The sequence below is a fragment of the Oryza sativa genome, chromosome 4 (genome assembly GCF_034140825.1).
Source record: "Oryza sativa Japonica Group chromosome 4, ASM3414082v1".
NCBI classification, from domain to species: domain Eukaryota; kingdom Viridiplantae; phylum Streptophyta; class Magnoliopsida; order Poales; family Poaceae; genus Oryza; species Oryza sativa.
The window spans coordinates 32,954,220-32,978,598 of record NC_089038.1 but is presented as its reverse complement, the minus strand read 5'-3'; the positions used below and the strand labels follow the sequence as shown (position 1 = coordinate 32,978,598).

The 24,379-nt window shown below is 49.6% G+C and overlaps 3 protein-coding genes and 2 pseudogenes across 4 annotated transcripts; 3 read left to right on the top strand and 2 right to left on the bottom strand.

Moving 5' to 3' along the window:
* Positions 1-4,914: 4,914 nt before the first annotated feature.
* On the bottom strand, positions 4,915-6,126 carry LOC4337155 (protein MIZU-KUSSEI 1). The gene has a single exon (XM_015779767.3). It carries the CDS (start codon positions 5,920-5,922, stop codon positions 5,017-5,019), a length of 906 nt encoding a protein of 301 aa, XP_015635253.1. The 5' UTR covers positions 5,923-6,126; the 3' UTR covers positions 4,915-5,016.
* Positions 6,127-10,481: 4,355 nt separating this feature from the next.
* On the top strand, positions 10,482-11,408 carry LOC4337154 (uncharacterized). 2 transcript variants are annotated; one of them, XM_015778737.3, is made up of 2 exons: positions 10,482-10,992; positions 11,090-11,408. In XM_015778737.3, the coding sequence occupies exons 1-2, from the start codon at positions 10,624-10,626 to the stop codon at positions 11,183-11,185; spliced, it is 465 nt and encodes a 154-aa protein (XP_015634223.1). In that variant the 5' UTR covers positions 10,482-10,623; the 3' UTR covers positions 11,186-11,408. The 2 variants fall into 2 exon arrangements, with proteins under 2 accessions (XP_015634223.1, XP_015634221.1); XM_015778735.3 differs by having other exon boundaries at positions 11,075-11,408.
* A 1,677-nt stretch (positions 11,409-13,085) lies between these two features.
* LOC107276323 (uncharacterized) lies at positions 13,086-14,027 on the bottom strand (annotated as a pseudogene).
* A 1,515-nt stretch (positions 14,028-15,542) lies between these two features.
* On the top strand, positions 15,543-19,712 carry LOC9270573 (malonyl-CoA:anthocyanidin 5-O-glucoside-6''-O-malonyltransferase-like; annotated as a pseudogene).
* Positions 18,597-22,773, top strand: LOC4337152 (phenolic glucoside malonyltransferase 1). The gene is made up of 2 exons (XM_015778445.3): positions 18,597-21,309; positions 21,408-22,773. Exons 1-2 carry the CDS (start codon positions 20,659-20,661, stop codon positions 22,089-22,091), a joined length of 1,335 nt encoding a protein of 444 aa, XP_015633931.1. The 5' UTR covers positions 18,597-20,658; the 3' UTR covers positions 22,092-22,773.
* The last annotated feature ends 1,606 nt before the right edge of the window (positions 22,774-24,379 follow it).

Below are 24,379 nucleotides of genomic sequence, written 5' to 3'. Positions count from 1 at the left end.
ACCCTTTGTGTCTGTGGCTCTGTTGCATGCAAAAGGATAAAATTTTGAACAGTTGAAATATCTGAATTCATACTTGACATGTAAGAGAATACCAAAAGAATATTGGATAGCTTTAAAATTCGTGTATTACCCACCAACCCAAACCCTTTCTCTCTTTCCTCCTCTGTCTCAACATTATCACTTCTCCACCGCCCCCTCTGCTAGACCCCCTTCTCCACCACCATCACTTAATCGCGCTATTGGCTGGCCTCATGTCACGCCCCGAACTAGTGCCGACCGGAACTAGCCCGTGACGCTCCAAATTAACCTGTTAATCGATACCAGTCCCAGGAAACAGTGCTGGTATCACAGGGAGACAGAATATCACAGCAACAGAGGTCTCTTTATTATAGAGTAAAAGTACAGTCATGTTGGGCTGCGGACAGATCCCGAGCTCACAACTGCATTACAAAAGGGAAACGGAAGCCACGGCTTGGACCAAACATCACAGGCGCGACTTGGGAACTAGGCCGAAACCCTAAAACTCTTCGTAGCCGGCTTGCTCCTAGAAGAACTCCTCATCAGCCGGATCCGCTTCATCTTCTTCAGCAACTGGGGGGGATTATTTATATAGAGCAAGGGTGAGTACGGGAGTACTCAGCAAGCCAGGGGAAATAAGGTGTTTAATGCAGGCTTCAAAGAAAGGCTGGTGTTTTTGCAATTGATTTTATTCGAACTCTTTTCTGAAACAACTAAGTGAGTGCTTCTCAAACGACATGGATGAGACAGTGCGTCTCGTCCGAACGGAGTATGTGCAATGTATCAGTCTTTAGAATTGAAACAAGGTTGGCACCCGGCCAATAGCTTTTCAACGGCCACCCGGGCCAACAACTTTTCAAACGGCCACCCGGGCCTAGCTGATCCCATCAGCTACAGATTTTTCAAACATCGAACCTCTTTTCTCAACAGCAATTTCACAAGCAGTAGTCAAACAAAACTACGCTAGGAATCACCTCACATCCGCCCATGACCGTGGGCACGGCTGTTCGAACAGTTAGTTAACCTCTGCAGAGGGGGTACACTTTACCCACACGACATTACTAACCCGGATCACCCAGCCCGTGGGGATCAGCCACGTCGGGAGACCTCCAAGCTTTCATGACAAGGCATTTCCAAAGCCGACACAGGTTTACCATATGCCGACGAGAGGGGTCCCAGACCAACAACAGGTTAGGTCCCAGACCATACTGTGCCAGGAAGCCCAGGGGTCCTCCCCGACACCACCCCGGCGAATCCATATGTCTCTCGGCATCAAGGCTCCCCTGATAAGCTAGTTACTCAGCCAGGGGTGTCCCATTCCACCCATGTGGTCGTACTTGTCTTATGTTTGGATGAAATTCCAAGGAAACGGTCCTTAAGTGCAAGAGCGGGAAACCGTACACCCGGTACGTTCCCCGGTCCGCGGTTTTGGAAATTCATTTAGTTCACAAGCACCGACCTAGGTGTCGGGTTTTCCAAGTCTTTTGTAAAACCCAAGTTTTACCCAAGTTGTTTTTCAGATTTTAAGTTTGAAGGCGTCCGTCGATACTCGCACTGGGTGCACGAATATCGAGACGCAACTAGATGGTTGCAAGGGGGCATGGTATCACAATTAACAAAGGAAGGATCAAATGCAACAAATTAGGTAGATCTGCCAATCTGCCTTGCAGACGGGACAACAGATTAAGTGCGATCCTATCAATGCATAATAATTTTCAAGCAACATAATTAAATTTCAAATATAGGCTCAAGATGTTCAAAGGTGGCTTGCCTTGCTCGAGATCTGGAGCTTGATCCTCGTAATCCTCGCACTGCGGGTCTTCGGGCTCCGGAACTACACGCGAAACGGGACAACTCAACAAACGGCGAAAATAAAGACCTATTAATGACCTCTAAGCGTGCCATTAGATAGATCTCGAGATTTGAGGAATTTTGGAAGTTGAACGGAGTCAAACGGACTTACGGTTAGGAAGATATTGAATTTCTAAGATTATTGGATTTTTGGTCTAAAGGAAAAGGATTTAATTAAATCCTTTTTGGAAAAGAAAAGAAAAGGAAGGAGGGAGGGATTATAGACTTTTCCTCGGGCGGCTAGGGCGCGGCCCAAGGGAAAAAGGAGCGGACCGGCCGAGCTAAATGGGCCGGCCGGCCCAAGGCGGCCCAAGTGCGCGCGCGCGGGAGGGGAGGAGAGAGAGGGCCGGTGGACTGGGCTCACCACGCGCGGTCCCGGGTGGGACCCGCTTGTCAGCGGCTCGGCTCACCGTGCGGAGGGAGCACGCGGCGCACGCGCGCGGGCGGGGGAGGGACGCGGTGCACGCGCGCGGTCTGCGGAGGAACGGATGCGGCGGGCCCACGCGCAGCCTCATGGCTCGCAGTGGAACGCGCGCACGGGAGGGGCTGACCGGGGTCGGCCCTTCCCGTCCTCGGCTGAGCTGGCGACGACGTGGCGCCTGCGTGGCTGCCACGTGGGCTGGCGGGAGGTAGACGACGACGCCGGCCGGAACGGACGGCGGACAACAGCGGCGAGCGGCGGAGCGAACCACGGCGATACGGGCAATAGCGAGCACACCGGGTGGTTGCACAGGACGAGAGGAGACGAGCCAACGGCTCGGATTCGCCGGAGGGAGTTCGTCGGCGGCGGATTGCGGCGGCGACAACCGGCGGCGGAAGAAGGGGGAAACGGCGGTGAGGTCACGAGGGGCTAATTCCCGGCGGCGAGAGCATCTACGCGGCTACGGGAATCCGATGCTAGCGTCGGATTGGGCGGAGCTACGCCGAGCGAGGCCGGCGACGAGCGGGTGCTACGGAGCTCGAGCGGCGGCGGCGGCGAGCACTCGGCGAGCGACGGCAAGGGTCGGGGCGGCACCGGCTAGCTACGGGGAGGCTACTCGTGCTACCACCGAAAACTAAGGGGGGGAGATGGAGCGAGGAGGAAGAACGGAGAGAGGCACTACCGTGCGGGTCGGGGCGCTGTGACGAGAGGCCGACGGCGCGGGAGTAATCTCTCCGGCCTCGGGCCGGGGAAGAGGAAGGAGAGGGCGCGCCCGGAGTCCCCTTCCGCGTCCTCGAACGCACCGGCTCACCCGGCGCTTGGCGAAGGACGGCGGAGGCGAGACAGAGCTTGGAAGACGGCGGCAATGGCGCGGACGAGAAACGGGGAGGAATGGGGGAAAAGGGAAGGGAGGGCGCCCGGGGCTTATAGGGGGCGGCAATGTCGGTTTGGAAACCGACTTTGGCGGTCAAGGCGCGAGCTGGCGCTCCGGCTAGCGGCCAAAACGGCGACAGGAGGGAGGGAGGATGACGCCGGCGGAAGGAAAAAGGGGAAAAAGGAGGGGGGGAAAGGGGCTTGTCCCCTTGCCTCTTCGGGAAAAGGAGGAGGGAGTGGAGGCGTCGCGGCAGAGGGAGGAGGGAGGCTCTGCCTCCGTCCCTTGGAGGCTAGCGCGGGAGTGGCGGGGCCGAGGCGGTGACGATGGCGATGACGGCGGGGCGGTTTGGAGCGGCGCGACGACACGGGCGACAGGCGCGGGCTAGCGCGGCACAGGGTGACGGCGGCGGCGACCAGGCGGTCGGCCACTCGGCACGCGCGCGCGGGAAACAACGGGAGGGCGCGGCGGATGGAGTGGCGCGGCTCGGGCACGCGCGCTGGCTGCGGGGCCGAGCGGCTGCAGGCGCGGCAGGGCAGCGGGGCCGGGCGGCACAGACGGCGCAGTCACGACGCGGGCGACGACCACGCGGGCGCGCGCGCGAACGACGCGCGGGGAGCGGCAGCGGGGGAGCGGGGAGAAGGGCTCGGCTCGGCGCGGGCGGCTCACGCGCACGCGCGCGGGGCGCGCGGCGGAGCGGAGGGAGAGGGGGAGAGAGAGCGCGCCGGGGAAGAGGAAAGGAGGGGCCGGGGGAGAGGGGGAGATGGGCCGAGAGAAATTCGGCCCATCGACCCCGGGGGAGGCAAACTAGACTTTTGCGGAGGGATTTGATTTGGAAGGATTTGGATTCGGAATTGAACTCGACGATAGATCGGGGATTGAGATCTTGAGAGGGCACGGACACTAGACAACAAGCGAAGAAACAAATTTTGCAATTAGGGTTTTTAAGAGATAATTTTTCCGCTAGGCGCCACGACAGAACGGGCGCTACACCTCACCAGCACTAGAAGGCACTAACGGGGCTAGTGAGGCCCATTAGACCTCCCTCTATAGGCCTCCGTGCCTCTCTCCACCTCAAGCTGACGATGACGAGGTGGCATTCCTACCTCGCCGTCTTCCTCATTTTCAATAGTTCCCCGCCATTAGTTTTGCTAGCGCATCACACGTACGATCATCCCCATAAGTTAGGGGAACTACCCCCTTCCACCTTGACCTCATCCTGATACCTAACTCGGATTTGCTGCTGCCATCGTTGGAGATCAACGAGCTTGTCAGGGTGGGAGAAGAAGGCCCTCATCGGTAAGCCAAGAGTTTTGGCTAATCAGACAAAGTTGGACTTTTCCCTTAAGCTAAAGAAAAACCATTGATTGGCTTAATTGGCTTGATGAGGATTTTCTGTGGCTGGTGGTCATCAGCCCAATAAGCGATTCAATAGGCTTTAGCTGAAAAGTCTCAGCCCAAACATCCATCTGACGAGGCCCGAAATGTATGTTTTAGAGAAGAGTGTACGAGTCTCGGAGTATATTGGATGGTCTAGAATCTGTAATATAGGGGCTTCGATTTTCTATCAAATGGAGACTATTGTAATATCCCCTCATGTGTACTGGTGTGTTGACTGTTGGCTGATCTGATCTTTCCGGGTGTCTCGAGTTGTTAAAGATGTTTCAAATTTAGCTAGTGATCGTGTGATTTTCATGACATACCTGTAAATTCCATTTTACGTTTTTTACATACTAGCATTGTGAGATGTTAATTAACAGTTTAAAATTTTCAAATGTGTATTTGTGGCCGGAGGTAGCAAGAGATTTTAAAAAAATAAACAGAGATGGCCATGCACGCGCGTGGTGTATTAATTTCATAGCCTCACGAAGAACACGGCGAGCTCCGGGCAGTCGCCGCCGTGCGGGCTGATCATGTAGAGCGACTCCGAGTTCCTGGAGCCGATGATGTGCTCGAAGCTCCCACGCATGTACGCCATCTCGCCGTCTTTCCCGTCCATGTCCGAGATCCCGGGGAGCACGCCGCCGCCCATGGACACCGCCCACAGAGTCTCCAGCACGGCGATGTCGTCGTCGGTCGGGTCTCGCCGCACCGCGTACCCCACCTTCTTGCCGTTGCAGGACATGGTCCACATGGACTCCTCGAGCACCCACCCGTCCTGCTGCTCGCGCTCGCGCCTCGAGCTGGCGCCGGCGCCGGCGCCGTCGCCGCCGTCCGCCGCGCGCTTCTCGCTCTCCAGCACGATGCGCGCGCCGGCGGTGGTGCCGAGGTCGCGGAGCAGCGCGTGCGTCGGGAGCGCCAGCTCCACCACCAGCGTCGGCTGGCACCGCGGGTTGTCCTGCAGGGACAGCGCGATGCGGGCGTCGCGGTAGCCGAACAGCGTCCCCGTCATGCGCCGGCGCGACGCCCCGGCGGCGCCGGTGGAGGCCGACGCCACGAGCTTCGACATCAGGGAGGCGGAAGGGGACAGCCGCGACGGCGCCGCGATCCGGCACGCCGCCCCGGCCGGCTGCAGCCGCCCGCACCCCGGCGTCAGCACCGGGAGCGACCGGCACATGGTGTGGAACATCCTCACCGGCCGCGACGGCCTCCCCGGCCTCCGCCGCACGGGCGGCGCCGCCTCCAGCGCTCGTCCCGCCGCCCGCAGGAACTGCTTCTTGCTGCCGGCGTCGTCGTCTTCGGCGTCCGACGACGACGACAGGGACGCCGGCCTCATCCTTCGTGAACCGCCGTCGTCCACCACCACGGCGTGATCGGCCATATCTTCCGGCCGGGCCGGGGAAGCGAGCGAGCTACCGGAGTTGCCGCCGGCGCTGCTCGCTCCCTCGGCGTCGCGATCGATGGATGGATCGTCGCGGGGGCTTCGTGATGCGCTGCGTGCCCATCGGGAGAAGGCGAGGGGAGAGGCGCTTTTGATGCGGGCGAAGCTGGAGCTCGCGGCGAGGCGAGGCTGGTTTGGGCAGTTTGGCGAGTTTGGTTGGCGTGGTTGGCGGGCAGCAACTGGCGCCAAAACAGCCGGCACGGAGACCGGTTCGGCGGGGCAGTTGCGCGCGCGTGCGGTGGGAGTTGCTGTTTTTGCGGTTCAGATCTGCATTCTGCTTGAGTCTGATGGGCTTTAGAGTTAGAGCCCATCATGGTTTGTGTGTGTACGTGTGCGTGCGTGCGTGCGTGTGTATCAGCCCAAACGATATCGCTGTATCAGCCCAATCCGAAGGGAAATAAGCGATTCGGCGGCCTAACTTTCACAATCTTTAATTTGCTTCAAATTGCAGTTTGCAGAGGGCAACGTGATCATTATTAATTCGTGACTTTGGCAGGACAGGACGAGGTTAGTACTGTCTCTGGTGCAGCTGCAGTGCTATCTTAATGTCTTATCAAATCAGTGATGAGCTTGAATTAATAGGGAAAAAGATTTGAGAGGTCGTATTCGTGGTAGGGTCTTCCGAGTTAAGGGGGTGTTTAGATATAAGGGTGTATAGTTTTGACGCGTCACGTTGTATGAGGTGTTCGGACATTAATAAAAAAAACCAATTACAGAATCCGTCAGTAAACAGCGAGAAGAATTTATCAAGCCTAATTAATCCGTAATTAGCAATGTTTACTGTAGCGTCATATTATCAAATCATGGAGTAATTAGGCTTAAAAGATTTGTCTCATAAATTAGTCGCAATATGTGTAATTAATTATTTTTAAGTCTATATTTAATACTTTATGCAAGTGTTCAAACGTTCAATATGACAGGGTGTAAAATTTCTGTGTGTGAACTAAACATGGCCTAATATTAGTCCCAGTTTCTAATGTGTAGTTTCGGGCTTTCGGCTGGAGCTGTTCTCGGATTGAAAAAGGAAAAATCATTAGCATATACTACTCTCTCCGTCGTAAGATATAAAAATCGGATAGAACATTTTCTAATACTACGAATCTGGATAGGCGTCTGTTTAGATTTGTAGTGCTAAAATATCCTATCCAATCATAGATTCTAATATATTAGAAAAGAAGTAATTACTTATATAGTATGAACTATTATAAATCTAAAGATTTCCCAAAAAATACTTTTATATAAGTTTTTTTTAAAATAAAACATACTACTACATGCTAATAATGGATAACAAGTACCGTTTCGAGTTGTTGAAAAAAACTTGATCATGTCTTCGTTTTGCATGAACTACTAATTTCGCAAATGGCCATGGTTTTGTTCCCGCTGATCATCCATGTCTTCGTTCGCGCTTGTTAGACATTATTGTAGCCTTCTTTAGCTGCTTCTAAATGTAACGATGCATTTCTCTCACCTATCAATTATCAGGGCAACAACTAGATAATTTGCTGACAACATTCTCGATCAGAAAATCGATTTCAGGTAGCTAGCATGCTTACATCGATCTTGTAGACCTGTACTCCAGATTCCTCAGCCAGGGAACTCGACAAGTAAACCCGGACAAACTATCTGCTCGGAAGGATAAGAACATTACATTAGATTACAGAATCCCAGCAGTGTTCGTTAAACAATAATTAAGAGGAGATGCTGACCGATCTGGGTAACAACCAGAGGAGAGCCTGAGACCGCATAATTAAGTAGGTCATCACTCGCCAGTTCCCTCCGGGCAAAGAGGCAAAGTCGTTCATCATACCTCCAGTTCACGTTAGTCTACATGGTACATACCGCTATCACCTTCGACGTTTTTCCAAATGAATCCATGGAAGAGATCATCGATCGTCGGTGGCGATAGCGATGACAACGAGCTGTACACGGGCCATTATAGCTTTCGTTTAATTCTTTTTCTCAATGAAACTATTAGATTTTCTTGATGAGCATGCATGTGCGCTGCAGTTTTCCTGTAGGAATGTTCCAATCGAGAAGAAAATTAAGTGCTCCGGCCGGTCATGAAAACATAACGTTTTAGATATGCTTTTTAATATAAAAAAACGTCAATCTTCAAAAAAAAAAAGGATGTATGAAAATTGTAGGGGTAGATTGACAAAAAAAATTTCATAATACTGTATCATTTTAAAAATATAGAATTTGGGAGATGATTTTAAAGATTATGCCGATGTCTGAAATGTTCTGAAAAGCAGTATATAGGCCAGACTAGACTAGAATTCTAGAAAGGTTATAGAAACAACCATTACAAAATTTTCATTCATGATTTGATCACCTCACCCAACTCTGTAAAAACAAGAGGAAATTAATTACCGGTTGGTAGATGTCTGAAGAAGACGGGATCGTCTTCGTTCAAAAAGAAGAGAACGAGATCGTCCGTGACGTGGGTTATTGCCGGCCAGCTGAAATGGAATCCGGCTGGTAGGTGAGCTGGGGAGATAGATTCATAGATATCCTTGAATGCCTCGCAGCTGCTTTGGTGCGACCAGGCAGTCAGGCACAGAGACGCTGTGCATGTTATTAACTGCTCCTGTATTCGTCCGCATCAACATTCCTGTTCAGTTTTCGCGTTGCAGTAGCAGGTGTGCCTTCCAGCTGCACCGGCAAAGGTTTCATTGCTCAATTGCTGGTTAGTTACAAGGCTAACCCTAGCTTTTACTGATAATAGCATATATATAGCTAAGTGGCAGATATTACTGGCTCTTGTACCTTCTTCAAAAACCACAACAACTGATGAGTAATCTGCTTGCAGATATGCAGATATGCTTTGTAAATGATATATTTAATGAAATTGATTTGAAAATATATTGGATGTTGGTGTGAGTGCATGTGACTAATATGGGTCAAGTTGTGATATATGTATCTAGAAAATTTAAGCTGGTTCGGTAATATAATGATATCGGTTTCTCTAAAAAAATTAGTTTTGTTTGATTATGTTTAGGTGACTTGAGATCAATCTTGGTCAATAGTGATGAGGACCGAGACTAAAGCTCAGAACTAAAGCTCAGAGAGAAGCTGAGGTTTGACACGGCCAGGATACTATGTGATAAAATTAGACTAGATTTAAGATAATTAAAGGTCAACTTCGATCAATAGTGGGATCGAAACTAGATTTAGAGAAAAGTTGAGATCTATTTGATGATACATGGTGAATAGTCATCGCGTGAAAAAGTTGTTTGTGATGGGCTTCACATGTAGATGTGCAAGCGCCGGAGAAGTCGTGGAGAAATTGGTTGAGAAAAATAGGAGAAAGCTAAGAGATGTGCGGTGCTGCACTGCTACAGTAGCTTGGTGTGCATGCATGGGCGTGCGGTACAACTAGTTGATTTGGGGGTATGTTTAGATTACTGCCAAAACCAACCTCATCGAAATTTGGTAATGTTAACTTTTTGGCAAGTTAGCATAATTGCCAAATTTTGATTGGACGGAATAAATATGCTCTATCATAATTTATATGTTACCAATATTTAGTAATATAAATTAAATACAACTATATATTTATGAATTTACCAAATATTGATATGGTCTAGCACCAATCTAAACAGGCCCTTGGTTCGGTGGCTTGGCTAGCTGGGCCTATGCAACGGGAGCGGCTGCTGGCCGTTCGCAAGCGAGGCAACAGGCAAGCTCGGCTCGGCCAGGAAGCTGGTCAGGAGCGAGCGCAGCAGAGCGAGTCCGAAACGGTTGTGTTGGTTTCCAGCTTTGCAGAAAGAATTTAATTTTGGAAAATGTAATGGATTTTGGAAATTGAGGGATAGAGTTAACTGGAATTAGAAGTTCTACTACTACTTTATATGGGAGGGTTTTATGTATAAATAGGTGTGAGGTTGAGACTCAGAGCAATTAAGTAGAACACGAAGAGAGAAAAGATAGGGTTTACTTTGAAATTTCGATTCTAGTTTGTGGGTTGAGAGAGAGGATTGCGTTCGATACACATTGTGTTTTTTTTTTCGGCGGTGCGGCGGCGGCACAAGCATATAATCCGGCGATAAACGTCGGACGGACCGAGGGCACTAGATTGGACGGACCGGCATCTACATTGTATGGTCCTAACTTCATTAGGTCAAAGATTTCTTTTATTAATATAATGGTTTTTGTGTTTTTATCATTCAGCCTTTCTCAATTTCTCTAGTAAGTTTGGTTTTTATATTTGTTTCTTTTGATATAATAGATGAAAACGCCCCCAATATTCAGCAGTGTAGCATTCAGCAACCTAACACTGATTCTACGAAAATGACGCTCCTATCTCATATTACTATCCTGCAGATACGCCGTTTTATTCTTTTATCACATTCTTCATCAACGAAAATACTGTGTCCAAATAGTAATTTTCCCAGCAGGATCAATCGCGTCAAATTGGGGGCATTCTTGGCAACATTTTCATCCTCGATCTGTTCCAGCTCCACGGCAATAAATACGGCTCATTTCCGAATGAATCGGCCGCAGAGTCACAGAGAGGAGTAAATAAATACTCACGAAAGAAAGAGTTCAGAGAAAAAAAAAAGTTGAAACGAAAGCGAAACAGTAGCTCTCTCGCCGAGACGACGCCGCTGTCTCCAGAAGCTACGAGCATCTAGAGCGGCAATGGATCGGGTCGAGGAAAAGGAGGGGAACCGATTCCAAGAACCAGCATCGGATCGGTGCGAAGACAACGAAGATAAGGAGCAGGACAACTCTGAAGAATCATCGTCGGTGGACCAGCGCAAGGAGGAGGAAGAAGAAGAAAAGGAGGGCTGTGAGGAGGCCACGCCAGCGGCAGCGGCGGCGGCGGCGGCGCCGTCATTCTTCGCGCACCCTTGCTCGCTGCTGCAGTACATAGCCCGGGTCTGCGCCTGCTGCCTCGGCCTCAGCGATTCTTTCTGCGACCCAAAGGCAAGCTCTGTTCTTGTCCCTGAACCTGAACCTGCAGCTGCCGACCCGTCTCAAGAAGGAGAAGAGGACATGAAGAGCAGTGTAAGTAGATTGCTCTGCAGTTTCTGCAAAGCATTTCGTAATAGTTCAGTTAATTCTAACATATGAGATGAAATTGGTGTAGTATTTCTACATGCAGGAGGCGACCACTCGGGTGCGGGCAGCGCGGCTAAGGCCGAAGCCGCCGGGCAATCCGAGAGAAGGGAGCGGCGGCAATGGAGGACACCATCACTAGGCAGCCTGCTTCGATCGTCGTCTTCAGTCTTCAGTTGAGCTGTGTCTACTTGTTCTAAGCGGCGTGCTTGTATAAAAATGTGGCCGAACAAGTTCTACTAGTTTACGTGGACTTTTGAGGATCTGAACTTTCAGTGAAAACTTGTTCGAGTGTTTAATTAAGTCTTTTCTGTATATCTTATGTGTTCATCTTGCCAGTTAACTAGTGTTCAGTCTGTGTCTCATCTCTCAACTTTCAACTCTCAAGTATATTGCTAATGGGTGATGCTAAGTTGTTCACGGAATTGAATTGGTCGCGGTGCAGATACGCCAGGAAGAAAGAAGCTAAAAGTGATGATGTCTGAATTTGTGTCATGGTATCATGGATAGATCGAAATGCAGTGCTGCAGCTTGCATACTCACGCCGCTCTAGCATCTAGCAATAACACCGCGCGATGGGTTTAATTAGTTTGTGGAATTGCTAAAGAAAATCCCAGTCCATAACGATCCACTTTCTATATGGTAGAGTACTCCGTATTTTTTCGAAACTCATTTTCCAAGATAGCAACGAAATGCAGCAACCAAACCGAGGTTAACTTATACTACTCTCTCCGTTCCAAAATGTTCGACATCGTTGACTTTTTAGCACGTGTTTAACCGTTCGTCTTATTAAAAAAAATTGTGAAATATGTAAAACTATATATGTACATGAAAGTATATTTAACAATGAATCAAATGATATGAAAAGAACAAATAATTACTTAAATTTTTTAAATAAGACGAATGATCAAGTAAAAAGTCAACGGTGCCAAATATTTTGATACGGAGGGAGGGAGTAATCTTTTTGGCACAGATCGAGATTGGATAGGACAAACAACACCAATTCTCTTCCCCGTGCACTCAGGTTGACCGGCATACGAAGGCGCAGCCCTGAACTATTCAAAACTGGAGGACGATCCGTTCGATCCATACTTCCCGTTGCACTTGCACAGAGAATTAAACTCACCTGGCCACCACCGCGACTCCGCGACCGTTTGCCGTACGGGAAGTCATGGCTCCTGCGGCTGCCTAACCTGCGAATGCTTCCCAGATCGGCATGCAGGCCGCCCGCCGCCGCCACGACGGGGAGACGTTCGTCTCCCGCATGCAAATATGCAATGAGATTATTATGGGCTATACTCAGTATCAATCAAGAAGTGGCCCCAGTCGGAGAGATTATGCTGCAGGGGATCGGAAGCCTTTTTTTTTTAAGCAATTTTACGGTAATTGAGGAGGTACCATGAGGTACCACTTTTTTTTTATAAATTTGGTACCTCATGTTACTTTACAGTACTAGTTATTAAAATTTTACACTAAATTTCATGGTATCTCTTTAAGTACCATAAAATTGCTCTTTTTTTTTTCGCGGATACGATTTTGGACCTGGCCTAACAACCATAATAGGCCGAAATTTCCAGCCTTCACGTCAAGAGATGTAAGGCCCGGGAGCCGGGACGCGATCGCGAGGAGCGTGCCACCAAGTCTCCGGCCTCACCAGCGTGTGGCATCTGTCGCCGCCCGGCCGGGTGCCTGGGCCGCTGCGACGCGGGATGACGCTGCGGAAAATTTTTGTTCCGCGCCACTGGAATACTGGATTGGGCAGCCACACAGCTGAGAGCCTGAGAACCTACGGGCTTCGACTTTGTTTACAGTCAGAAACCAAACGATCGACTTGGTGTGCTACCGTCACGGATAAGAGCCATAAGTCACCAGACTCAGAGTCTCACAGAGCAGTTGAAAACCTGCAGGGTACTGTTTTGTTTACTGTCAAAAACCAAACAGTCGAGCCAATGTGCTACCAAGGACAGGATCACAGAAACCAGAATCAAAATATTCCAACAACTATACGACTCGGAATCTATGGAGTCGAATGCTTAGCCAATTCGCCGGACCAGCGAAGACCGCCGACCAGCTTTATAATGAGATTGAGAAGTTTATAAAACAGTAACAACAAACAAATGTTGCGGTGCTACTAGGGAACAAATTCCCCCATCGCCACAACCTACAACATGGTACATGCAAACTTCGCTGACACGAAACAGATGAAATCGAAAAGGTGCAGGAACACCGACTCGAACACCGGCATCATGGCTCGATCCAGGTGAGCTGGAACACCGACTCAAACACCTCGCGGTCATACAGCACTGGACACTGGAGTGTAGTGGTCGTCGCGCGTGAGCTCGTCGATGGCGGAGCTGACGGCGCTCAGGTAGCTGTCGCACGCTTTGGTCTTGTCCCCGTACGACACATCCGACACCGTCACGTTCCTCTGGATGCTCTGGATGTAGCTGGCGAGCGGGGCGCGATCCAGGCAGACGTACACCTCGCCGGCGGGGAACCGGCGGCCGGCGGCGTCGAACGGCGTGGCGTGGCCGTAGAGCTCGGCGATCGTCTTCTTCGCCACGCCGGGAGAGTGTTCGTCCCGGAGAGACAGGAAGGAGAGGGAGCGGAGGGCCGGGATTACGGCCGTGTAGGGCGCCCAGCTGTGCGTGCACGCCATGTCGATGGACATCCTGGGGCTGTAGCCTGGGACGGGAGGCAGCGAGGCGGAGGCGGCGGCTGCGGTGCGGATGACGCGAAGGACGTAGCGGGGAACCTCGTCGCGGCTGGCGCTCGGACGACGAGGCCGATTTGCACTGGAACGGATGGGCGAGGCTGGCTCAGCGACATAGGCGTCGCCGCCGTCGCTGTAGCCATCCAGTGAGAAGTCACTCATTTCGCGGCCGCTGAGAAAGATACCAATCGATCGTCTGGATAAATAGCGCGGCGGACACGAAGTGGAGTGGACGACCTTGCACGCCGTCCGAAGTCAACCGTGTTGTGTCGCTGACAACTGAGATGTCAAAACCTCGTACGTTTCGATGGCGCACACGTACGGCACACCGATTTTGTGGTGTGTTCGATAATCGATGCACACACTTTCTAGTAGAAGTATTTCTTTTACGACAGAGAGCGCGGATTAATACTTCAACATAGTGATTACAATCCTGACGAACGTACAAGGTCATAAATCTCCAAACTGCACAGTGCTGTGCCTAGGAGGACTGGAGTGATGGAGAGGAATTCAGCGAAGAGAGAGAAGGGGATCTCAAGTTCATGACATATTGACATGGACTGCATCGCCGGGAGTGATCCCTTCCTCGACAGCACACGAGGAGAACAACGAATCAGGCCAGCTCGTGAGCTAAACGGGCCGCCAATATGGGCCACCTTGGATGTTTCGGTACGGCCCGGATTTGGACGATTCGCAACGCGGTTCACCTCTATGCTAGTCAAGCACCCGCCTGCCACTCGTCGCGGTTTTACTCGGATTTTCTAATTTCATTTCGAGAGATACTGCAGAACTTCCAACGAAATAGTTATAATATTAGCATGATATCATGGGTACCGGATCTGATATTTCTGGTACTAAACATGATACACCATAGGTACTAGACCAGATCTGTTACCTATACTGATATTATGATTTGACATTAGTGATACCCGTTTTTAAAAGGAAAAAAAGATGCTAAGAAGAAACTTAGCATCAATTATTAAGAGAGAAGAAATAATGAGAAAACCCAGCGTCGAGGGGACTAGAACGTGGGCCAACGAGAGCACCTGGTAGCTCCGGATCGAGATCCGGTGCGGTCGCAGTAACAACTGCAACTTTAGCAGTTGCGGTTCGGTGGATGGATCAAAAACCAACGGCTCAGATAGCTGCAAAATACTGTTCACAAATTACTGTAGGGGAATCTTTACTGTAGCGATTGCTGTAGCGTCAGAGGTGCAACAGGGTTGCAAGCAGATCTGAGCCTTTCACTTCATCAATCCAACGATCAAAACGTACAACGACAGCTAAAGTTGCGGTAGTAATATCAACTGCACCGGATCTCAATCCGGTAGCTCCCTACCACCGGGCTACAACCTCGTTCTCTAATGATACCCGTATGTCAGTTATCTCGTTGGAATGATATATCGTTTTGTACTATTATTTTTTTTTATGATGTCAATACTAAATAGTTGAATTGATAAATATGTACAGTTATTGATCGGTCGACCATCGTTTTCGAAAAGATGTTAGCGATTCCAATTGTTTCCACTGTTTACAAGTCCCCGTCTAGATAATTTCATCTGTACCCAAAAGGTCCGAAAGTCTAAAGCATTACTACCTCTGTCTCAAAATACAATAACTTTTGACTATGATTCTAAACAAAATTGTTCAGATTTATAGCTAAAATGCTTACATTTTGAGTGTGAGGGAGTATCTATCATCCCGCCACCGATGGGCAGTTTAAGCACACGTGCACTAATCAGGATTCGAAGAAATATCACACACGCAACCGCATTCTCGCCACAGATAAACCTGTGCTCCACGATTAATTCGGAGACGAACCTAGGATTCGTCGCACTGTCCAGTAGCCACTGTGTTTCCAGGATTCACAAGCCAACGCATCAAAGCTCACCGTTTGCTCAGCCAAAGGCCTCATGTCACTGATGTCAGCAGTGAATATTGTCGACGTCAGCTACGTCGCTGTGCCGGCGACGGCCGCGCTGCCGCCGGAGCCAATCAAACTCACGGCGATGGAAGCGCTGTGGCTCCCTTTCCCGGTGCTGCAGCACGTCCTGTTCTACGAGGCCGCCGGCTTGACGCCGTTCGACAGCGTCGTCGATTCGCTCCGGTCATCCCTCGGCGCGACGCTGGCGACCTTCGCCCCTCTCGCCGGCAAGCTCGTCCACCTCGAGGACACCGGCGACGTCGCCATTGCCTGCTCGGCCTCGGACGCGGTGAGGTTCGTGGAGGCGGAGTGCGACGCCGACGTCCGCCGCGTCGCGGGCGACGAGGCGCACGACCTGCGGACGTTCGAGCAGCTTGTGCCGGAGCTCGACATGAGCAAGCTGCCGACGTCGGTGCTGGCCGTGCAGGCCACGCGTCTCCAGGGAGGCCTCGCGGTCGGCGTGACGTTGCACCACGGCGTCGCCGATGGGAAGTCGTTCTGGACGTTCGTGGAGGCGTGGGCGTCGGCATGCCGGTGCCGGGGCGAGGCGCCGGCCGCGACACCGTGCTTCGACCGCTCGGTTATCAAGTGGCCAGGTGGTGAGGAGATCGCCAGGAGCGTGTTGCGTAAGTACGCGCCAAACTTGCCTGAGGTATGTTACTTCATGCCGGAAATTATTTTGATCTCGAGGTAACGTTCTTGTCACTTAAATAGTTGAATTTTTTTAAAAAAGATATATATAAACATGTGATATATCACTCCACAAATATACAAGATCAAATTTAACTTTTACATCTCGAAAAAAAAACCAATTAAACTATAACTAGTTGATATATATTTATAGTCAAATTTGTTTTTTTTAGATGTAGAAGTTGATATCTTGTTGTTTGCATGGCACTTAAGTAGTTATAAAAAAAATTAAGAAGATGTATTAATATGTGATATATCACTTCACAAAAATAATTAAGAAGATGTATTAATATGTGATATATCACTTCACAAAAATACAAGGTTAAATTCAACTTCTATATCTTGCAACGAAAAAACAAGTTAAACTTGATTATTTGGTTAAATTTGTTTTTTGGTAAGTTGTAGAAGTTGAATTTGAGCTTGTATATTTATGGAGTGATATATTACATATTAATATATATATATATATATATATATATATATTATAACCATTTAAGTGACATGCAAGTAACCCTTTCGTGGTGGAGGTTGCTCACTTTTTTTTTCTTTTCGATGGGAAAGTCATAATGCATTGGTTAGCTTAAAATTAAGAACACGTGCAATGGCGTCGCAGGTGTCCGAGCTGGACTTGCTTGTAGAGGAACGCAAGCGTTTCACCCGCCGGACATTCACCGTGGACGCGCAGCAACTCGAACGCCTAAAGCAGCGCGCATCACCCGCGACGGCGAAGTCCACGGCAAAACCCTGCATCGGCCTCCATCCAGCTTCGTCGCCGTCGTCGCGATGGCCTCGGCATTCTTCGCCCGATGCAAGACCACCGCCGCGGACGAGGACGCCGGCGGCGACGTGTTCCTTTTCTTCTTCGCCGACGTCCGCGAGCGCCTCGACGACCCACCCGTCGACGCGGGATACTACTTCGGCGCTTGTTTGACAGGGTGTCTCGCGAGACTCCCGGCGCGCGACGTCCACGGCGACGGGGCACTGGCGGCCGCCGCGTCGGCGATACAGGAAGAGATCCTCGAGTTGGCGGAGGACCCGCTCGCCGGGTGGAATTTCATGAGCCTGGCGGGCAAGATCCCCTCGGACAGGGTGATGAACGTGTCCGGCTCGCCGGGATTCCGCCCGTACGACGTCGGCGACTTCGGGTGGGGGAAGCCGAGGCGGACGGAGCCGATCAGGATGAACCACGACGGGCAGGTGGCGCTCGTGCGCGCCGCCGACGGCCATGGGGTGCAGGTCTCGGTCTCCTTGCTCCAATCGGCACACATGGAGGCTTTCAAGTCACAAATGCGCCTGCTCGAGTTAAAGTGATCAGACAGACAGATGGTACATGCGACAAACTACAGCGATGAAAAAATAGGGCATTTTACTGGAAAAAAGTATTAAACACCACATCTAAAAGTGGGAGATAGTTAAATATCTAAAAAAAATTAAGTAGTTAAATATCTGAAAATTTTAAGCTGTAGAAATCAAGTACTATCCTATTCCATCCAAAATATAAGTAGTACAGTTTTTCAAGGGGCTTTTAACTATTTGCCACTCTTACGAGTGGTGCTTAACGATTTGCCACTAGGCCCACACGTTATAGACACGGTGTGGCAAATCGTTAATTGCCATATCACAAGAGTGGCAAATAGTTAAATTTCCCGTTTTTCAAATAATATATCTAGATATATGATTTTTAAATATATATGTGTATATTTATAGGAGTGAGTGTGCATGTTTTCTCAAAAAGATATCTAGATACAATTTAAAAAACACGCAGAATTAGAACGAACGGATTACCTTCGTTTTTGGTTTTTAAATATAAAGTAAATTGTATTGGTGGTAAACAAACTCATAAGGTGGGTGTGATTCAGTATACAAATTTGTAGAGTAATTATTATGGTACACGAACTTGTCTGGTGGTGTTTTTTTATTTTAATCCCTTCGTTTTTCTAACCGGATAAGGTTCAACACATATGTTTAGCCCAGATTGCATTAGAGCCACGGCAACTTAATTTTTTTGTCTATTTGGAGGAGCTTCTGTCAGCTGCAGCTTCTCTTAGAATCTCTGGCTGATAGAAGATCTATCAAACAGTCTAGATTTTCACTTAGATTTTAAAGAGTTTTAGTCGTAGAACCCAGAAAATAAATTAGAAATCAAATGATGGGTTCTCCAGCACCTCCAGATTGTCAGCGGCTGCTTATCATAACTTCCCCGAGCAGGACCTCCGTCGGCTTGCTGGGACTACTCGCTTTCGTGGGCCTACTTTTCCAGGCCGAAGAACACGCGCCCAAGTTTGCTCTAGGGCCCAAAATGGGACGAGACGAGCCAGAGTGCCACCCGTGCTTGGAGAACTGCGCATGTCTCCAGTCTCCGACAATCTGCGTTCATGCTTCATGGTATAGCCGCTCGACCGGCGGTAGCAGTAGCTGAGCTGAGTAGAGAGTACTCTACTACTATATCTTTTATAACTCTAATATACAGTCACCAGTGTTTTCTTTCAAACATGTAATACCGAGACTTTCCCTCCAAAGACTGGTCTGACTGATCGGTCAGACTGAACGATGAACTGCTGTCAAACCACAAGCATCCGGACGGCCTGACCATCAACAAATAGTCAGAAACCAATTTAGAGATTTCTTGGATTTCCTTACTTAGACGAGATTTTAGACTATAATTAGTTTTTTACACCCAATTGGACATGGGAAAAATCCTAGGAAACAAGTCCGCATTTTTATAAATATAAGGGGATCACGACCGACTAAAAGAACAACCAATCAATCGTCAAAATCAATTTATTACCATAGCCTCTATATTCCACACCTTCCTTCTCCTTCCTATCTATGACAACATCTATTCTCCTTCAATTCTAAATTGCTTTATCATCTCTGGTCTCTAGGTCTCTACGGCGTTAAATGACGTCCTAGCTGATTTGTCGAGTCTAGGACAAACCAGCATCGCGTTCCCTCTAATAGGGCTTTTCCGTTTGTTGGTTCGATATTATCTTACAACTTCTTACGGTAGCATATCTCAGGGTACTACCGTGAGATTGCACATAACGTGTTCAACGTGTAGACACGTGATTTGGTGCCGACAGATGCCATTTTCCTACATTTCGCCTTCGACAAGGACACCCCTTGCACGGAGCTAGTAACGCTCGCATTAATATTTAATTCCGCAATTAGCCAACGATTCACGTATGGCTAATTATTGCCGGCTGCTAGCTGCTCCTCCGTGGCTCCAGTTGCTGCTGTGTTTACACGCAAAAAACAGCGGAAGTGTCGCAGGCGGGAGAGAGGATCGCTGCTACCATCTCGCATGTGAAAATAGAACATTTTTGCAGTCGCCTCCTTGGCCCGCCTGCGAAAATAATCTCAGAAAAATTAAAAAAAACCACGGGGCACCGCCGCCAGCCTCACCACGAGCGCTGCCGGCTTGGGCTCCCCTCCGTCCGTTGCCGTTGGCGCCGCCATCGTCGTCGTCGTCGCGTCGATGAGGAGAGCCGGCAGCCGGATGCGAGCCGTCGTCGTCGCCCGTCGTGGCCAGTGGCGGAGGTAGCGAGGAGGAAAGCCGACGGTGGAGGAGGCGAGCCGTCGTCGTCGTTCGTCGTGGCCGGCGGCGGAGGGGGCGAGGAGGGAAGACGGCGGCGCGCGGATCTGGAGAGCCGTCGTCGTCGCTCGTCGTGGCCGGCGGCGGAGGGAGCGAGGAGGGGAAGCGGCTGGCGCAGGCGGCGAGGAGGAAGCCGGCGGCGCGCGGATCTGGAGTGCCGTCATCGTCGCTCGTCGTGGCCGGCGGCGGAGGGAGCCGGCGGCGCGCGGACGTGGGAGAGGAGGGAGCCGTCGGCGAGGAGCGAGCCGGCGGCGTCGCGGTCGTCGTCGTCGTCGTGGCCGGCGGCGGAGGGAGCCGGCGGTGCGCGGACGTGGGAGAGGAGGGAGCCGTCGGCGGAGGGAGCCGGCGGCGTCGTGGTCGTCGTCGGCGTCGAGGAGGGAGCCGGCGGCGCGCGGATGTGAGAGAGGAGGGAGCCGACGAGTTTTTCTAAGTGTGTGTGAGAGAGAGGAGGGGGAGGGAAATGAGTGGTGGAGAGGAGAGGATAAGGATGATTAGATTATTTTAGTAGGTAGGCGGACCACATCGCAGGCGCCACTTAAGTGATTTGCAGTTCACCTCGATTTATATTTTTTAGGTGATTATTTGGCTCAAAGAGTCATGTGACTGGAAAAATAAAACCCACATCGGGGAAAATGCCTTTTTCTAGTAGTGTGCGATAAACCAGCGCCTGCGTAGTGCAGAGTCCAAAGCCTCATGTCTGCAGTGAGCATCGTCGACGTCAGCTATGTCGCTGTGCCGGCGACTGCCGCGCTGCCGCCGGAGCCGATCAAGCTCACGGCGATGGAAGCACTGTGGCTCCCTTTCCCCGTGCTTCAACACGTCCTGTTCTACGAGGTCGCCGGCTCGCCGCCGTTCGACAGCGTCGTCCGGTCCCTCCGGTCCTCCCTCGGCGCCACGCTGGCGAGCTTCGCGCCGCTCGCCGGCAAGCTCGTCTACCTCGAGGGCACCGGCGACGTCGCCATCGCCTGCTCCGCGTCGGACGCGGTCAAGTTCGTCGCTGCGGAATCCGACGCCGACGTCCGCCGCCTCGCCGGAGACGAGCTGCACGACCTGGCGACGTTTCAGAAGCTTGTGCCGGAGCTCGACATGGGCAAGCTGCCGACGTCGGTGCTGGCCGTGCAGGCCACGCGCCTGGAGGGAGGGCTGGCGGTCGGCGTCACGGTGCATCACGGCGTCGCCGATGGGAAGTCTCTCTGGATGTTCCTGGAGGCGTGGGCGGCGGCGTGCCGCGGCGAGGCGACGCCGGTCGCGACACCGTGCTTCGACCGCTCCGCTATCAAGCTGCACCTTGGCGAGGAGATTGCCCGGACCGTCTTGCGGAAGTACGCGCCTAAATTGCCTCAGGTATGCTATCTTCGCGCCATATTTTCCCCGGTCAATTAGCAGCGCACAAGGTAGCTTAAGATTTAAGAACACGTCGACCACCATTTGCGTCGTCTCAGGTAGCCGAGCTGGAAATTTTCGTCGAACAACGGAATCGGTTCACCCGCCGGACGTTCACCGTGGACGCGCAGCAAATCGAGCGCCTCAAGCAGCGCATCGCCCGCGACGGTGAAGCCCGCGGCGCGCCACTGCGTCGGCCTCCGTCCACCTTCGTCGCCGTCGTCGCGACGGCATGGACGTGCTTCGCCCGATGCAAGACCACCGCCGCGGACGACGGAGAAGTGTTCCTTGTGTTCATCGCCGACGTCCGCGAGCGCCTCGACCCTCCCGTCGGCGCGGGATACTTCGGCAGTTGCCTGACCGTGCGCGTCGCGAGGCTCCCGGTGCGCGACATCCACGGCGACGGCGCGCTGGCGGCCGCGGCGTCGGCGATCCAGGAGGAGATCGCCAAGGTGGCCGAAGACCCGCTCGCCGGGTGGGATTTCTTGAGGCTGATGGAGACGCTGGTCCCCGTCACGGAGAGGGCGATGAACGTGTCTGGCTCGCCGGCGTTCCGGCCGTACGACGTCGGCGACTTTGGTTGGGGGAAGCCGAGGCGGACGGAGCCGATCAGGATGAACCACGACGGACAGGTGGCGCTGGTGCGCGCCAAGGACGGCCGCGCGGTGCAGGTCTCGGTCTCCTTGCTCCGATCTGCACACATGCAAGGTTTCAAGTCACAATTACTTGAGTTATTGGGATGACAGATACATTCGATTAATTATACTTCCTACTCCTCATTTTAAGTGCAACTATGAGTTTCTGTACCCAACTTTGACAGTCCGTCTTATTCAAAAAAAATTTATAATTAGTATTTTTATTGTTATGAGATGATAAAATATAAATAGTACTTTATACGTGACTTATTTTTTTTATTTTTTTTTCAAAAAAGACGTGCGTTCAAAGTTTGGCACGGAAAATCATGGTTGCACTTAAATGGAACGGAGGGAGTAGTAATTTTCGCTGCCATATGGACGAGAGAGAGAGAGAGAGCATGTTTAATGAACAGTGCTAAATGATGTGTTTCGTAAAAATGTAAGAAGTACTCCTTCCGTTTTAGGTTATAATACGTTTTGACTTTGGTCAAAGTTAAACTGTTTTAAATTTAACTAAGTTTATAGACAAATATAGTACTAGTTTCAAATTTATAATACGTTTTGACTTTGGTCAAAGTCAAACTGTTTTAAATTTATAATATTAAACTAGTTTCATCAAATCGATAATTGAATATATTTTCATAATAAATTTGTCTTAGGTTAAAAATGTTACTACTTTTCTCTACAAATTTGGTCAAAGTTAAAGTAATTTGACTTTGACCAAAGTCAACATGTCTTATAACCTGAAATGGAGGAAGTATAAAAGTTTTTTTTAAAAAAAATCTATTTTTTCAAGTTTACAATAGTTGATAGTTAATATATACTGTATAGTAACCCACTAACTCTAAAGCTTAACATACAAACATGCCATATCATCACCCACTAGCAATAATTATATATTCAACCTCATACAAGCATGCAACATCAGGTACAATTTATTTAATTATACGAATCAACGTCATGCAAACATATCCAATTATCACTCCCTTACATCATTTCCACAACATTTTTATAAATCTATCTATCATTTTTATAATATTTAAATTAAATTAACTTATCAATATGTTCCATATTAAAGCGGGTTTTATTTGTTTGTTTCAAGATAAATATTAATAAGCTCTGTTATTTCATGTATTTTCTTTTTACCCCTAGCTTGATTGTAACAAGAAAATATATATTGAAAATTACTTAGTAATTTCCGTAGTAAAGCGCGGGGAATCATCTAGTTGATTACTACTGTGTTAATGACCCGTCATGTTTTCAATGCTCCAATAAGCTCAAGCCCAACCTCGCAATTAAACGGTGGAAAACTGCGCTAAGCTTTTGCAGAGATGTTCTCAATGATAGGAAACTATCTTAATCTTTTGATGGAATGTCCCCTAGCCCATTTGTTTAAATACCATCTAAATAGTTTGAAAAAACTCAATAAATTGACAATATTCATACGACACAGTACGTATATCACTTTATAAAATCTAAAGTTTAGACTTGACCCACACATCCAGAAATCAGAGTATGAAACAGTACAGATAGTATTTACATCTGGATTATCTTTTATGTTTCTTTGGAATGAGTTTGGTTTAACTTTTTTTTTCGAGGTGGTTTAACTTTTTTTAAGCGATAGATGTCGCTATATATAGACTCTACATTATAAAGAAAAAGAGTTTCACAACCATTTGTGTTAAGTTTAATTGAAAAAAGTAAATAAGTGATTAGAATCCATTTCCGCTGAACTTACGGCCGAAAGCATGTTTGTTTGTGCGCGTCACGTTTTATTCTGTTCGATCACGCGCGCCAATCACAAACATTCTTTCGCATTATAGTACAAAATTCTGAGACTTAATAGTATTGAATTCTCTTTAGGACGAAGTAGTTTAGGAGTTGTTGAGTTTAGGGATGGCAATTGCCCATGGGTACGGGTATCCGCGGATACCGACCCAGTGGGCAGGGGTGGAGCCAGGTGTGGGGCAGCTTGGGTCTGGGCCCTACACCTGATAGAAAAAATACCAAGGAATTTGCTAATTTTCCTATTAAAATTCGTTCAAGAAGTTCATACTATAGTGATTAAGCCCTACTCTTGACATGATCTTGGCTCTGCCCCTGGGCGTAGGTGTGATTTTTTACCCATGGGCACGCCCGCCCGAAACCCGTAGACATGTGGGCAACAGCCAGGTTTCATTTTTGCTTGTGGGTAACCCATGCCCGACCCGATACATATGTATTAGCTAATTTCGACTTATCTCTTAATTCTTATACCCATTTCTCTTGGTTCATTTGTGATACTAACTAATAATAAGTTGTGATGTAATTCAAATTATTGTTGATAACTAATAATTTGGTAAATTGTTGATTTTATTTCTCTTTGTTAAATTATATATCTTTCGAGTTATTATTCA